The following is a 16,002-nucleotide window of genomic DNA, read 5'->3' as shown; positions in this document are numbered from 1 at the left end:
TAGTGCTTTCTAAAAATATAATTATAAAAAATAAAAATATAATTTAGCTATCAGAGTGGAGGTGGTATTTATGAAGAAATAGAATCTGCTCAACTTGATGTTCCATTATACATCATTCATAGCATCATGAATGGAATCCGTAATAGTCAATGAGCCATGTAAGCAGACCATCTGGTCCACCCCTTCCCTGCCAACCATTAGCGGTTAGCATCATGCTTTACAGCGCTACTTCCCACCACTGATGGTAAGGAGTTTGTACATTCTCCACATGACCGCTTAGTTTTCCTCCGAGTGCTCCAGTTTCCTCCCATGTTCCAACAGACGTAGGGGTAAGAGCTTGTAAGTTGTGGGCATGCAATGTCGGCACTGGAAGCATAGCGACACTTGCAGGCTGCCACTAGCGTATTCCCAGACTGTGTTGATCAATGGCGCAATGTATTTCACTTTATGTTTAAATGTAGACAAATACCAGAGCTGATCTCCCGGCATAGTCATCAGTGTTGTGGTGATTTAAGCTCTAAGTGTTGTCAGTGACTTTGCTTCCATCATTCTTTCAAGTAGTGTATTCCACTATCTGGGTGAAGAAAGGTCCCCTCTAAATCTCTGTCTCTTACTCTGAATCTGTATCCTGAATCTGTATCCTGAAGTGCTTGGCATGTTCCTGTGGTTGTTCATTGACCTAAGTGTGTATAATACCCACAGAATCTATCCTGTGAGTTCTCGGGTTTGATGAACAGTGAAATCTGTTTCTGATTTTGAAATCCTCTCGTCTCTCAGGAGGTCGGACTGTTCAGTTGCCTCGGGCTAAGCTCTCAGATGGAGGAAAATACACGTGCTTGGCCATGAATCAAGCCGGAGAAGCTGAAAAGCAGATTTATCTCACAGTTTATGGTTAGTATACATCAGGACAAACAGAATTGGATATACTGGCACCAAAGAGATGAAAGGCAGCAATAATAACTTACTAAGTTTTCATCAGAAACATGTAATACCACAAAGGAAACAATACTGCCCATGTGAAGTACCATTTTAAAAAGGAAATGAATGGAGCATGGTCTGAAAAACCGAAATGTTGATCTAAGAATTATAGTTTCAGAGAAACAGCAGGCCCTAGTTAGGAAGAACGGGGGGCCAGAAGGTAAAGGTGAGATCCTAAATGAATGCTTTTCATTGGTTCTCTCCAAGGAAACAGACTCTTTTGCTGGAGGATTCAATAAACGGGAAGGTGAAAGTCTTTGTAAATAAATAGCAGGTACTCAAAGCCTTAGGGAGCTTAAACTCACCGGAGACAGAGGAGATTTATTCCAGGCACACAAGAGATGCTGCAGATGCTAGAAATCTTGCACAGCACATGGGAGGAAGTCAGCAAGTCAGGCAGCATCCAAGGCAAGAAATAAACAGTTAATGTTTCAGGCCCAGACCCTGGATCAGGACTGGAAGGAATGGAGATAGAATCCAGAATAAGAAGATGGGTGGGAGGGGAGTGGAGGAGGAGCAGATGCTAGCAGGAGGCTGGAAGGGAGATGACGTTAGAAGCTGGGAGATAATAGGTTGAAAAGTTAAGGTGCTGAAGAAGAAGGAATCTACTACTAGAGGGCAGTGGGCCAGTGAATAAAGGGAAGGAGTTGGGTAGCCAAAGGAAGGTGATGGGCAGATCATAAGGGCAGAGTAAGGGAAGAAAAGGAACTTTGTTTATGACATGCCTTGTTGAACCGATCTGCAGAAAAATAAACAAGTGTATTAATGTGGGCAATACAGTAGATATGATTATCATGGACTTCAACTGGGCCTTTGACATGGTCTCACATGGCAACTCTGCTCAGAAAGCAAGGGCTGATGGGATTCAAAGCATATTGGTAAACTACATCCATAATTGACTCAGGACTAGGAGACACAGGGTGATATTAGAAAGTTGGATATGTGGTGGGATCCAGTAACTGGTGGTGTTCCACAGGGATCTGCTGGGACCCCTACTGTTTGTAATTTAAAGGGATGATGTGGATGTGGGATGTATGACCTGTAGGTTTGCAGATGAAAGGATTATCTGTTATTATTTTACTGTAACTCAATTGGAACCAGAAAGTAAATTTGTTTCAAATGTTTCAATTTAAACAAAAGAAATCCCAAGGACGCCTGTGTTGTGTAGTTTCAAATTGTATGTTATGTATCTTTCAGATGTTGTGATACATTTGATACATTGACAAATGGAATTGGGCACCCCAGCTCTGAGGAAAGGAAAATTGTTCTGGCACAGACACTTACATTGGAAAGAGGTTGTGTTTCCACTAAGATGACCTTACTGGCACATTTAATATTCTCAAAAAATTAGTTAAACTGAATCACTGAATGACAGATACACATTTGGAAAACAGAATAAATTGTTATCTAGTGTCTGTAATACTAAGGTTGTGTTAGTCTGTATAGTTCACTGTTTTTGCTTCATTTTTTTTTGCGGAGTCAGAAGAAATTTCCAAGTTCTTCCAGAAACCAGCCATGAGTTTTGCCCTGAGGCATCACTGTTATCTGCACAGTTATACCTATACATATGTCTACTGAAAGGGTGGAGTATATTTCCAGCATCGAGAGATACCATAGCAGTTAATTGTTGTAAAGGTGGAAATGAGTGGAGATGTAATGTTACAGAGCCGCTGGTTTCTCAGCCAACCATTCCATCAGAGCATTGAACCTGTGAATTTCCATAAGGTTTATGCAATTATTGCTGGAATGGTGAATGCTGGTAGTTCTGGAATTCTTATACTGTACATATTTATAGAAAAAGTTATACATATAAAAATTCTTATTTATAACATTAAAGGGTAAGTATTGAAGCTACGTTCTTTGCATATAATTATTTTTCAATTCTTGGCTCTCCAGAAGAGTCCAGATTATTTAAACAACATTGAGTCCAATAGATTTTTGCTTGGAAAATTTTCTTGCATTTCTGGGTAGCACAGCTAAGAAATGGAACTGAGCTGCAGTTCAGTAAAGATAAAGGTGATGGGTTGAATAGGTTCCGTGGGCAAACTCTTGATGGAGTATTCCAATTATCAATGGGTAAAGAATTCCAACCATGGGAAAATTAGCTGAGGATTACCTTACTATTAGAAAGGTTGATGGCACTCCCACTTTTCAGGCACTGTAATGAAGAAGGAACACAGGTATTAATATCTTGAGTTTAATGCCTTTAAAATTAAGAAGCTCTATTGCCATATTACAAACCATGTCTAATGCACAGCTAATCAAAATAGCTCATTGTTTGTATAACTGGCAAAATTGGTATTTCTTGCATTATTGGTAGCTTTAAGTCTTTTGTAAGTAAATTACTAATATCTGACTTGCTAATGTTTTGTTGCCTTGCAATTGATAATGCAAAATATTACTGTAAACTTTCTGTTATTTCTGAGCAACAGTGTTCCCATTTATAAAACACTGAAAGATGTCAGCAAACTTGTTCAGCTTTTGCTATGCATGAGGATAGATTTGATCAACACATTTGAATTCATCAACTATACTTAAAACTAAAAAATTCAGCAAGATTTTTATCTATTATAACAGACTTGTTTAAAACCTGCTTCATTTAATATCTCTTTCTTCCACTTAAGCTTTAAACCCAACAGTCCAATCTAACCATCAATTTTCATTTGCCCAATTCATTCTATCACTGATCACAACCATGATATATGTACCAGAGAACTCGAGCTCAACTAAATATTTGCTGACCCTACTTATTTTATTTAGTGATGTTTGTTTTATTCATTTTGAATTAATAACTTTGTCAGTTACATTTTAATACACTCAGACTTCCAATCAGCTGTTATAATTAGGAAGACTGAAGCCTAAATTATTTCAAACAAATACCTGTAAGTTTGGCCAGCAATTCGTTTCAATGATTTTTCAATCATACAAATACTTGTCAATTTTTTGCTAATTTTTAGTCAAATTTATTAAATGCTCATATAGTCTTAATTTGTATATGTACATTAAATAAGTTGTTTCATTGTGGCTTTGTACAGAGAATTGAACTTTGGTGATTTTAGTCTGTATTTGCTGATGCGTTTGAAGAAATGTCACTGCGTCATTGGAATATCAACATTCTTAAACAGCATTTTCATTCTACTTTACGGCCCACACAAGCACTATAATGAGAACTATCCCACAAATCTGGTTTGGAGAGCAGAAATAACACCTTATGGTTTTAATATTACCCTGTAATAGAATATCGTCCATCTGGCTTTCGATCCACAGTAATGAAGTGCAGTTAGATTTGCTCTTTTTACAAACTGTTGACAATCTGCATGCGACTGGCTCAATTCCAACTCTTGTCAAGAGGCCTGTCTCAGTTTAAATAAACACCATGAAGTTGAAAATAAACATTCTACATAATAGAAGTTGTTAATGATCAGAGGTGCTGTAAGGTAAAGGCTGGTCATTCTATCATTTGTACACTAACAGAACACTCGGAGAACTGTACCTTAAAGCTTTGTCCATGTACGGACCAACTTTAATGCTTCTCTCTGAACACAGAATGTGGTTTAGTTTAGTCTCTTGTGTATATATTAATAGGGAAGTCGCTTGTCGCGCTATAGACCGTCATTATTTAACACACATTACTGAACCGAGTACTCTATAAATATTCCTGCAGATTGTAGAGTGTTTGAAATAGCTTATTAGTCCCATCTGATCTACCTGTTACAGGCCATCGTAGTGGGGAAATCAGCATGCACCACGTAAGCCATCAGCACGTTCATATAGTTTCAGCATTCTGTATTGTCATATATAAATGATAATGCAACAATGGGGGGAAGTCAGATTTTGAAGGAAAAGGAACTTCTTGCCACATCTGCAATCGATACCGATCCCCTGATATACCCTCTAGACCCTCCAGTCTTAACAGACTTTCAGAACCTCATATTTTTTCTTCTCATTCTTGTAAAGTTCAAAGGGTGAGTACAATCCCACTCAGTCTGTCTTTGGAGGACAGCGTTTGAAGCTAGGAATCAAACTAATAAACCTTTGTTGCACCACATCCATGCAACGTATTTCAGTTTTGAAAGCCCAAACTACACTCTGCATTGTTTCAGTTGCAGTCACACTTATAATTCAGTCCCATCACAGTGAACGCCGCCAGGCTGTTAGCTTTGGAATTCCACATCTCAGTGAACAGTGTCCATTGTCCATGGAATTGAAGATGAAGACTGGTAGGATTTTGGGCACTGAGGGTCATCATGAAATGAGAGAACTGGAGAGAAACTTTCACTAGAATATGCCTTGGCAAGCTGCAGGGGTTGTATGATCTCCTGCCGCTCTTCATTCCCGATGCAGCTTGGCGACACTCAAACCACTGGAGCATCTCCACAGGTGGAGCAGCATTTGGGGTTGGTGGGGGTGGAAGGGGTGAGCAATTATCAGCATCTAGAATAATCAGTTCCTTCCGCAGTTTGCTTTTTGCAAAAATAAAATTGGTGTATTCACTTTCAATGCATGGCTTTAGGAGATAAAGCATTTACAGCATCTGTCTCCACTGGTATCCCATAGAATGGTTCTCAGTAGAAAAATGCAGGACATTGCTATTTACTTATTGCTTGGGGAGGTCTACTAAAGCAGTCTGCATCCAGCACGTGTGAAAGTGATCACGTTCCACTTCTGTTTGATTGCGTTGCAGTAAGCATCGCTTTCAGCCATCTTCAAGGTTTTTCTTTTCTTATAGTTCCGCCAACTATAAAGGGTGCAGGGGATTCCCCTCACTCAGTCAGTGTCCGCGCTGGGAATACAGCGATTCTGGAGTGTGAATCAAATGCACTGCCACCACCCATCATCACCTGGTTCAAGAATGGCCGCCCAGTCATTGAGTCCAGCAACGTTCGAACTCTGGCCAGTGGCCGGAGTCTGGAGATTACAAATGCTGAGGTAAGGTCTTCAAAGTGAGGTACGAGTGGAATGTGCTTCTAGTCTAAACTCTCCTTTTGCAACAATATCACATCCCACCACCAAATAGATCCAAATTATAGGTAGACAACATTTAATTTTTAATTTGTTGGTAAACTACAGACTTACTATAAAAAAAACTGCAACAAAACTAATAAGGATAGAAAATGATCAAGTCATACAGTGCCAAAACAAGCCCTTCAGCCCACCAAGTCCATGAAGCACAGTTTGCTCCATTCCTATGATAAACCCATGTTAATCATCACTGATAGAACCCTGATCAAGAAACCACAATCAGCAGCAGAGGGCAAACAGCTCACTTAATTCAATGGCATTGACTGATGGGTAAATGGTAACAAGGATAGAAATGGAATTACCCTGTTAACTTGTTTGACTTGTTGTCCAAAATGCACAGGGTAGAACTATAACCACTTGTAAAAGATGAAACACAATATCCAACTGCTTCAAAATACAAATCCAGCACTTGAACAAATTTTTGTCTCAATCTTCTGATAATATTCCTTGGTGGGTCAGTCTGGAATGCCAGCCTGCGTTCTAGACCAAGTGTGGTAAGCCTTTTTGAGAGTGCGTGCCCAATCTGGCAATGACCTGCTAAAAAAATTCTCTCGCACGCCATGGTAATTTGAGCAGAGAATATCATTAATTAATGAATTAGTAACAATAGTTATGGATTTTTAAAGAAAAAGAATGTGTTGCTTATTTATATTTATTCATTATTTTCTATTAATAAAAATATAACAAACCCAGCTTGAAATAAATGAAACATTTTAGAAAACATGTTCAAACATCATTAATTTTAATCTTTTAAAAAGAATTGAAAAATGATATCATTTCTAAATAGTATCGTTATATATAACATAAGAAATGTAAAGGTAAACTTATAAACTTTTGTGCATATCCATAAAAGATCAAGGAAAAGGAAGTAAATGCATTTCACTCTCAATGAGACTTCATTGCACTACAATGACAAATATTTTATATCTGATTTGTATAAGTCCACTCCTATAATAGGCTTGAGCAGGTTCATCACTGAAAACAATGACACATAGAGTATGTCAATAAAATCCAGTTAATATTACCATTGCAAGAATTTTCAGAAAGTTAAAAGTTTCAGGAATGGAATTCCAGAGTTTCAGAACCTCATTGTCTGGATTTTCTACTTCGATTGAATCACGAATGAATCTCTTTCAATTTCTTCTAGTTCATCTCTTAAGTTGGCAAATGTTCGCCTCCAAATTGAACTGCTTTGTAAATCAATCAAATGCATTTCAAAATTAACCAATAGCCTGCGACATTTCCAAATTCAGTTTGATTAATGTTACACTATCTGCATACAGTACTTTATAAAATGTGCAGTTTCTTCGAACGATCTTTGTGAATTTTAAAGAAAATTATTCAGTAGTTGAATCAATGATACTCAAAATTCGCATTGGAAGGCTCTAGCTTTTCAGGAATTTTGATATCTGTTGTGTTTTTTGTTAAGGATTGGGAAATATTTTTAACATGTCATCATGTTTAAATGCTTCCAGTTTGATTTTAAAGGTTATATTATCAAACAAAGCAAGTGTCTTGTCATATCCTTTGTGTTTTGATGTTCAAATCATTTAAATGTGAGGAGAAATCTGCAGAAAAAAACATGAATCCACACAACATAAATTCTTTACATGAAAATTTTCATTGCTCAGAAACAGGCACATTTCATTCAAACACTCAGTAATTTGTTTCAGGATAGAATGTCTATTAAGGCATCAAAGATTGTTGTACACAAGTAGTCTTGTATACACTACATTCACTTCACTCAGTAAATTCTAAAGTTGTCTTTATTTCAAAGCGCATCTGATAATAAAATTAATTACCTTGATTACAATTTTCATCACTTCTTCAAGTTCCCTAAGGTCAGCTTTTGCACACAACGCCTCTTCGTGTACTATACGATGTAAGCCTATCAGTAGATGTCCAACAAATTTTGCAAATAGATTGACAACACCTGCCTGATTTCCAGTCATGCTGGGAACACCATCAGTTGTCATGGAAACCGTTGTTGAAAGGTTAATTTGTCAACCAGACCATTATTTTGCTGCTGCGTTACATATTTCAGTCCCTGGGGTGTGTTCAGGTAATAGTATTAGGTTAACGAGTAATTTGCATAGTTCATCACCCCTACAAAATCAAGCAATAATAGCTAGCCTAGCTGATGAATTAAGGTAAATGGAAAGACATTTAAATGAGCCAATATCTCCTGTTAGTTGTTCTGCTACGTTTGTTCCAGTCATTAATATTATTTTATTCTGTTGCTGCTCAATGGCAAAAACTTAATGCACTGATTTTTTTTTGGAGGAAATCTGTCAAAAAGGAAAGGAGCACTCTCTAGCTGTGATTCTACAATATACTATCCATTCAGTGATTTTCTACGTTACGAAATAACTTTGAGACGTTAAAACTAGGAGCAACTAAGTTTGAACTACGGGAATCAATTGCCATCAAAATATTTGACTTTTTTTGTTGTTGCTGTTTTCTTGGGAAATGTGCTCTTTATTTTTGTTCACTTTTACCATAAAGCCACTTATGAAAAGTTTTGTAAGGAAGTCCTGCACACCCACTGTGTAGGAACATAAGGTGCATTACCTTTATTACCCTTTTTGATTACACTCTTGAAAATCTTTGCTGCTTCTCCCATCATTTGAATATTTTTGCTTCTTTGCTGAACAATCTGAAAAGGGTAAACAATTTTAAAAATCTCACCAATTAACTTAAATAGCAGTTTTACTTATATAAGTAAAATGTTCATTGAAAAAAGCTATTTATTCATGGAGGCACTAAACTAAATTACACTTTTTACCATTACTATCACTGGATATCTGTTATTCGTTCACAAGCAACAGAAGAAAAACCGTAAGCAGAGCAAAACCTATGCCAACTGGCCTTACTATCCAAATACTGATGAGTACACGTGGTCCTGTGAGGATTTCAAAATAACATCACATTTTCTCACAACTGTCTAGTTGGTGCAAAGCCAGCACAAGACAGTTCCTGTGAAAACACTTCACTGCTCTTGGGTTGTGAGAAATCATTTGCTGCTTCACGTGGCAGTAAAGATAATCGTTATGTATCTTTATTATAAGCATGGCTTAAAGAATCAAAAGAGCAGCATGGCATGCCGCGTGCTTACAAAGCTTTTTGCATGTGCCATCTTTGGCGTGCATGCCACCTCTGGAGATACTAGACACCAAAGTGATTGGAAAACAGCTTTTTTCTTAAAATTTTCATTCTGTTCTGGATTGCACAGAGGATTCTAATCAGAAAGTGGGCTGTGGTTGTTGAATTGTGCCTTTTATTAATGAATAGCTTATTTTTCATTGTCACCTTGTAATCAACCATGAAAAGGATGCCTAATAGAAAATAGGATATACTGTTTAATTGTCCAAAGTTCATTGGTTATTATAGTTTGCCTTTTTTTTCTATTACTGCCCATCATACTTTCTTGTCAGAAGTTCCAGGTGCATTTAAGCTCTTCCTATACATGACCAGTAACTACAGAGTGATGTAGTTACTGCACTTTTAAAATGTTGTATCGGTTTCAGTATGATCTACAATAGTTTAGTGCTTAAGGATCACCTTTTAAAATAATTTTTAAGTTCTTTTGTTCCCAGAATCTATCAGGCCTTCACAGGCAGCCATTTTGCAGCCTACACCAGCTAACAGGATTCGATTGCTGCTTGTTTCCCACTCATCACCTGCAATCTATGTAAACCCAATTCTCAGCCACAGTCCTTTGTTCACTCATCGAGCCAGCTAGCCTCAACTACTTACTCCTAGCCTCCAGTTACCTTCTTACCTTGCTGTCTTTACTCTTTTGTTTTGTGGCCTCTCATGTTATTTTGCAGTTTCTTATTACACTTACCACATACTGCTAAGTCAACTCTGCTGCTCTGCATTTGGATCAAGCCTCCTCGACATTTCCTGATGGGCTCACTCAATGGCAGCTTCTAACTACATTGTTAAAAAGCCGCTACTGAAGCTAGATGTACAGAGTTTATATATTTAAAAGCATGCATTCCAGTAATTTCAAAAGAAATCGGGCTTCTTCCTGGGTTTCGTTGAAAGGAATTTTAGGCATTTCATTGCTCTGTGATTAGATATTTATATATAAAATTTGCACTTGGCAGTCATGGAAAACCAATAGTGTCCTTCTGCGAGTCAAGGAAATGAGGATGGAGATTCCATAGCGGGGGAAAAAACGTAAGAAAGTGTTTAAAGCAATTGTTGGCATGTGGCCAATTCAGTCTGTGAGTTTTGCAAGACGGATTCAAGCGAAAACTGGCACAATCTTTATACCAACTGTCCTCAAGGCAGGGATTCAGCATGTAAAATCTAGAGCTTTGTTAGTAGATCAACCACCGTGTGCAGAAGCAATTTCTGATATCCATTCTACATCTTCTTTTCATGAATTAGATATTTTGAAGCATTTTGTATTTTGGAACATTTTAATACATTCTCAGTTGCAATCCTTCTTTAAAGAAAAACACAGTTCAATTTGTTCTTTCAGATTTACCAAAATATATGGAGATCAACTTCAAAGCATGAAATTTACATTACTGGAATAACAGCACAGCTGGAAAGCCAGTTTGAAGGGGATATCTTTATGTCTTCCATAATGTATAACTAAATTTGTATTCTGTAGCATTAAATTGTTACCCATTTGAATAGCCACAGAGCCCTCTTTGATACTAATTAATGTGAGTTATTAGTTCTAAAAATACTAAATTATTTTCAATTTTTTTCTTTTGAATTTTTCTATCTTTCTTTTCTTCACTTAGGTTTCAGACACAGGCCAATATGTGTGCAAAGCCACAAACATTGCTGGGCAAGTGAATAAGAATTTCCACCTCAATGTACATGGTAAGTTTGTTTGGAAGATATATAGTTTATGTTGACGTGGAATATACATCTAATCAAAATCCAACGTTGTTTCCTGACTAATATGAAAGATACTGAGCAGGTCAGGCAATACTTGTGGAGGGAGAAAAACTAGGAAAATTCAGAACTAGGAAAAGTCCAAAATAAAATATGGAAGAGGGAGACAGATAGAGAGGAGAAAGGGAAAGGTCGGTGTTAAGATGAACAGGGTGGGGGGCAGAGTGTTTGCTGAAAGAGCATGGCATGGGCTAGTGAATAACCATAGCTTTGTAAAGTTTGAGTAGGTCAGGCAGAATCTGTAAAGAGGGAAACAGAGTTGATATTTCATGTTAGTGACCTTTCATCAGGCATTCAGTTCTGATGGGAAATTGTTGACCCTAACTCAGTTCCTCTCCAAAAATGCTACCTAACCTGATTTTTTTTCCTGTCATTCAGATTTTATGTCAGATTTGCAGCATCTGCCACTTACTTTTGCTTTTGTCATGTCAGGAGAAGGTGTGTCTCGGACAAGAAAAATGAACTCTGAAATTATTGCATGCAGAAAATGTGGGATGCAAAGACATCCTGGTGAGAGTGTCTGATGCTGAAAGACCGTTAACACCTGATGACCCCAGGTTACATCACTGATGATGTGACCCAGTGCATCCCAGGATGCATTTCAGCATCTCGACATCTTATGTGTTAACTATAACAATTTGTATGCAAGTAAGAATTATTTATTTGGAGTGTATTTGCACAGCTGTAGGTTTCCTTCTCACTGAGATGTCACCTCCCGTTTTCTCCCTTAAGCTACAAACTACCCAGAAGGCTGCGGAGTTTGTGACCACACCCACTTCATTCCTTTACATTTGAATTTCCACTTCTTCATCAAAATCTATTCCTTCCCTAAATAAACCAACTATATGACCTTCCTCCTGGCTTCAAAAGTCTGCTTCCACTAAAAAGAAGGGACTTATTGGACAGGTTAGACTACCTCATAAGCAATCAAATCCTTTGAAGTCTTGTTCAAACACTGAAGTTGGTCTCTTGGGCACAAGATCCCACAAGATGAAGTCAAAAGGTAAACTGAAGATAATTTAATATCCTGTTCCAAGAGCAGTACTTCCAGCAATGGAGCACACTTTATATTATACTAAACGGGGTTCTATAATGTACAGATCAGTTCCTGCATGGCACTGGAGTATCAAGATAAGAAGTGATTTGTTTAAAGCCTTTCGTGATCTTGGTAATCCCGTGGAGGAGAGAAAAGTTCTGAAATTATTATAGAGGACAAAGTGCAAACTAATATGCGTGTGGCCAGATTCTGCAAGCTGTGGAGAGATGGGGTTCAATAATCTGTACATCTCTTTAGGCAATGTTTAAATTTGTCTTAACCCAAGCCACCAGGGAAACTCTCTGCACTTGGGAAAATATTGCGTATTTTTACATTTGTTGGAGCAGGAGACCTCGCCTGTATTTCACCTCATGCAAAAGATAGCACAGCTATTCAGTAGGATCTCTGCATCTGTTTTCTACCTCATTATATTCTGTGATGCACATTTATTATGACAACTAGTCGCGTGTGGCGGCGTGGTCAAAGCAAAGGGAATAAGTTGCGTATTTGTGCTTTATTCTGGGGCCCATCTGGTGACATATCTTTTGTTGATGGTTTAATTGCATTGCTTCAAGATTGTATATTTTGCTAGTTGCTAATATAAGACAGACTACAGTTCTTTGACATTTTGGAACATTAACATTGGATTGATCAGAGGGCGCATCAAACAAGGATAACAATCTAGGTTGCCAGCAGCGGCATTGGTTTGTTTGAGTTGACGGTACACATTCATGAAGTGTGCTTCTGGAAATCTCTTCATAAAGAAAAAATTCATAACTCCAAAAATGGGGAAATTGCTGAAGAGTTCTTCTATACTGAGTTGTTCTCTGAAAAGAGGTTGACACACTTTTTTTATTGCAAAAAATAATAATCACATGCCTCAGAGAGTTAGTGAAATTTAAGTGAAAATGTTTGTAAATGTGAGAATATCGGAATCTCCCAACAGTACAAGACTTCCCCAAGTTACGAACATCCGACTTATGAACAACTCATACTTACAAACCAAGGAATGAGAATGCCGTCCACCATTTTAAGTTGGATCACGACGCCGTCCACCATTTTAAGTCGTTGCCGTTGACACTGTGTTGAGTGTGTAACTTTGTACTTGGCTTAAATTTTTCTTAGCAAGATTCACCCTGACCACCCCCCCCCCCCTTTTCCGGTCGGCTGGTGGCACAGTGAGATCAGTGCCGGGCTTGAGAACTGAGGTTCCTGTGTTCGATCCAGTGACAGACCGCTGCCAAGCGCGCTCTCCATCCATGTTGGGTTGATGTCGAGCTCGCAACTCGACCTCAAGAAACAACACTGCCAACTCCAGCTCAAATTCCCATGCAGAATATTGTGGAGGATCAAATACCCAAACCCAGCACTGCCCCCACTTGCCCCACTTAACCTCTGTCAGTGCGGTTGAGTTTAGGACCCAGGGAATTCAGTGCGGTGGTCCTTAGGACCCGGTGGAGTTCAGGACCCACAGCCCACAGTGTTTCTGTTCCACTGATGGGAAATGATCACAATTGAAAATAAAGTGGAAATAATAAAGCGTTTGGAAAGAGGTGAAACATCATCGGTCATTGGAAAAGTGTTAGGCTACAGTCAGTCAACGATCGGAACAATTTTAAAGGATAAAGGATAAAATGAGAATAATGGAGCGTGTGAAAGGCCCTGCTCCGATGAAAGCTACAATTATTACTAAGCAACGCAGTGGTTTAATTATTGGAATACATACTTTTCTTAAGTGTTTTATATGCATAGAAAGGTAAAATATGTACTAAGACAAACGTTTGACTAACTAACGCTAAATAATACCGAATGTACTTATTCCAACTTGCTTACAAATCCGACTTAAAGACGGACTCAGGAACGGAACTCGTTTGTAACCTGGGGACTGCCTGTACTGTACTGCACTTTTATCCTGCAGTAGTAAACTCAGCTTCCTGGTGAATTACTTCAACTTCTGCGCTCAACATCACAAAATAAATGCTCAGCTGTCTTGAATGAGCAGCGCTCCGGCTCAGGAACATGTGTTTTGTTACTACCAATGCCAATATGGAGCACTTTCTCCTTCAACGTCCACATTCTCCATGTGTTTTGTTACTACCAATGCCAATATGGAGCACTCTCTCCTTCAACGTCCACATTCTCCATGCCCTGAGCATGTGAGGTGCATAGAAGAAACCTAAGTTACAAAATTATGAAAACAAATTGCAAAAATTCAAGACCCAACTTTCTGACTTTTTCCCTGGCACTTCAAATGGTGACAGAAGTAGCTCAGTACCAGAATATGGAAAATTGTTACTTCAGAGCTATTTGCACAAGCAGAATTTTTATCGTCATTTTTTTTTGTTTTGTTTTTCCCTCTCCTTCCCTCATCTATTCTCCACTCCAGCCTTGTACCTATTCCCCTCTGTCTCTCACCTCCCCTTAGTGCCCCTCCTCCTTCCCTTTCTGCCACGGTCCACTCTCCTCTCCTATCAGATTCCTAGTTCATCAGCCCTTCGACCTTCCCAACCATCTGGTTTCACCTATCACCTTCATGCTAGTTCTTCTTTCCCTCCCCCCACCTACTTGTTCTGGTGTCTTCCTTCTTCCTTTCTAGTCCTGAAGAAAGGTCTCAGCCCGAAACGTCGACTGTTTATTTATTTTCATAGATGCTGCCTGAATGGCTGAATTCCTCCAGCATTTTGTGAGTGTTTCTCCAGATAGTGACAAATGTATTTGATTGTACTGCTTCTACAAATGTACTGTGGAGAGCATTCTGACAGGCTGGTCATCATCTGGTATGGGGGGTGGGGTGGGTTACTGCACAAGATCGAAATAAGTTGCAGAAAGTTGTAAAATGAGTCAGCTCTCTCATGGCTACCAGCCGCCATAGTATCTAAGACATCTTCAAGGAGCGGTATCTATCATTAAGGATTGCCACCGCCCAGGACATGCCCTTTTCTCACTGTTACCATCAGGTAGGAGGTACAGAAGCCTGAAGGCACACACTCAGTGATTCAGGAACAGCTTCTTCCCCTCTGCCATCTGCTTTCTAAGTGGACATTACTGCTGTTGTAAAGTTAACAAATTTCACGACATAGCTGGTGATATTAAATCTGATTCTGATTTCCAGCACATACAGAATCTCTTGTGTTTATTGTTTCCCCAAAAGAGCGATTAATTCCTCTGCACTTTCATGTAGTACATTTGAAGAACGTCATTGTCACTGGCACTCTTTTCTCAGCATTTTGAAGATATTAAATACTGCTCAGGAATGTCATCGGAGCATAAAATTATACAGTATGTGGTGCTTCTTTTCCCAGTAAAGCAGGTGTTGCTTTCTTTTTAAAGAACCATACCTGAGGTGGCCAAATGTCTCTTTAACTTTATCCAATGTGCCATATAATTCAGTACTGTCTGAAATTAGCTGCTCCCAACCATCGCGTGAGTTGATTTCACCCCTCCAGATTAAACCGGGTGAAATTAACCCAGCTCATAACTTTGTGTGAATGCATGTCTTTGCGTACACATTTATTACAAAGTATGTTTTTGCCACTTTCATGAGTAGATGATTGATCTTTCCCCAATGTAGTTTAATGTCCAAACTGTATCACAGCAAGAACTTCAATCTTAGGTATCTCTGAACGTGCAAAAGGTGAGGCTCGAGGCACAGTAATAGGCTTGCAATTCTTGGTCAGTTTTCAGAGCAGCCTCACAAGTTAGAAGCTTTGTATTTGCCAGTGAAAAAAGAATGTAATTCTACATCATTCACAACTGTTCTATATCTCATGCAGTCCCACCCAGAATTGAAGGCCTGGCAGAGGAAACAGTCAATGAGGTTATTAGCAGTCCTGTCACTTTTGCCTGCGATGCAACTGGCATTCCTCCACCGACATTAACTTGGCTGAAGAATGGAAGGACCATTGGTAAGATACTGTGGCATCAATAGAGAACTCATACTTCTGCTTGTACAGTATTAAGATAGTCAGATATTGCCCCCTGGTGGTTAAATTAAAATAATAGCATAAATTCAGCATTATTTTGAGAAAAAGAATTGTTCTTATTCC

The 16,002-nt window shown here is 38.6% G+C and overlaps 1 protein-coding gene across 1 annotated transcript in view; it reads left to right on the top strand.

Annotated features, from left to right (window-relative positions):
- hmcn1 (hemicentin 1) overlaps nucleotides 1–16,002 on the top strand; it is a 501,533-nt gene that overhangs the window by 375,737 nt on the left and 109,794 nt on the right. Inside the window, exons 59-62 of the mRNA XM_059984517.1 lie at nucleotides 778–891; nucleotides 5,708–5,907; nucleotides 10,764–10,845; nucleotides 15,730–15,861. Coding sequence (XP_059840500.1) covers nucleotides 778–891; nucleotides 5,708–5,907; nucleotides 10,764–10,845; nucleotides 15,730–15,861 — 528 coding nt within the window. The remainder of the gene's footprint in view (nucleotides 1–777; nucleotides 892–5,707; nucleotides 5,908–10,763; nucleotides 10,846–15,729; nucleotides 15,862–16,002) is intronic.

This window comes from Hypanus sabinus, chromosome 11 (assembly GCF_030144855.1).
Source record: "Hypanus sabinus isolate sHypSab1 chromosome 11, sHypSab1.hap1, whole genome shotgun sequence".
Taxonomy (NCBI): domain Eukaryota; kingdom Metazoa; phylum Chordata; class Chondrichthyes; order Myliobatiformes; family Dasyatidae; genus Hypanus; species Hypanus sabinus.
The sequence above is the reverse complement of the archived record's forward strand: the minus strand, read 5'-3'. Positions and strand labels throughout refer to the sequence as shown.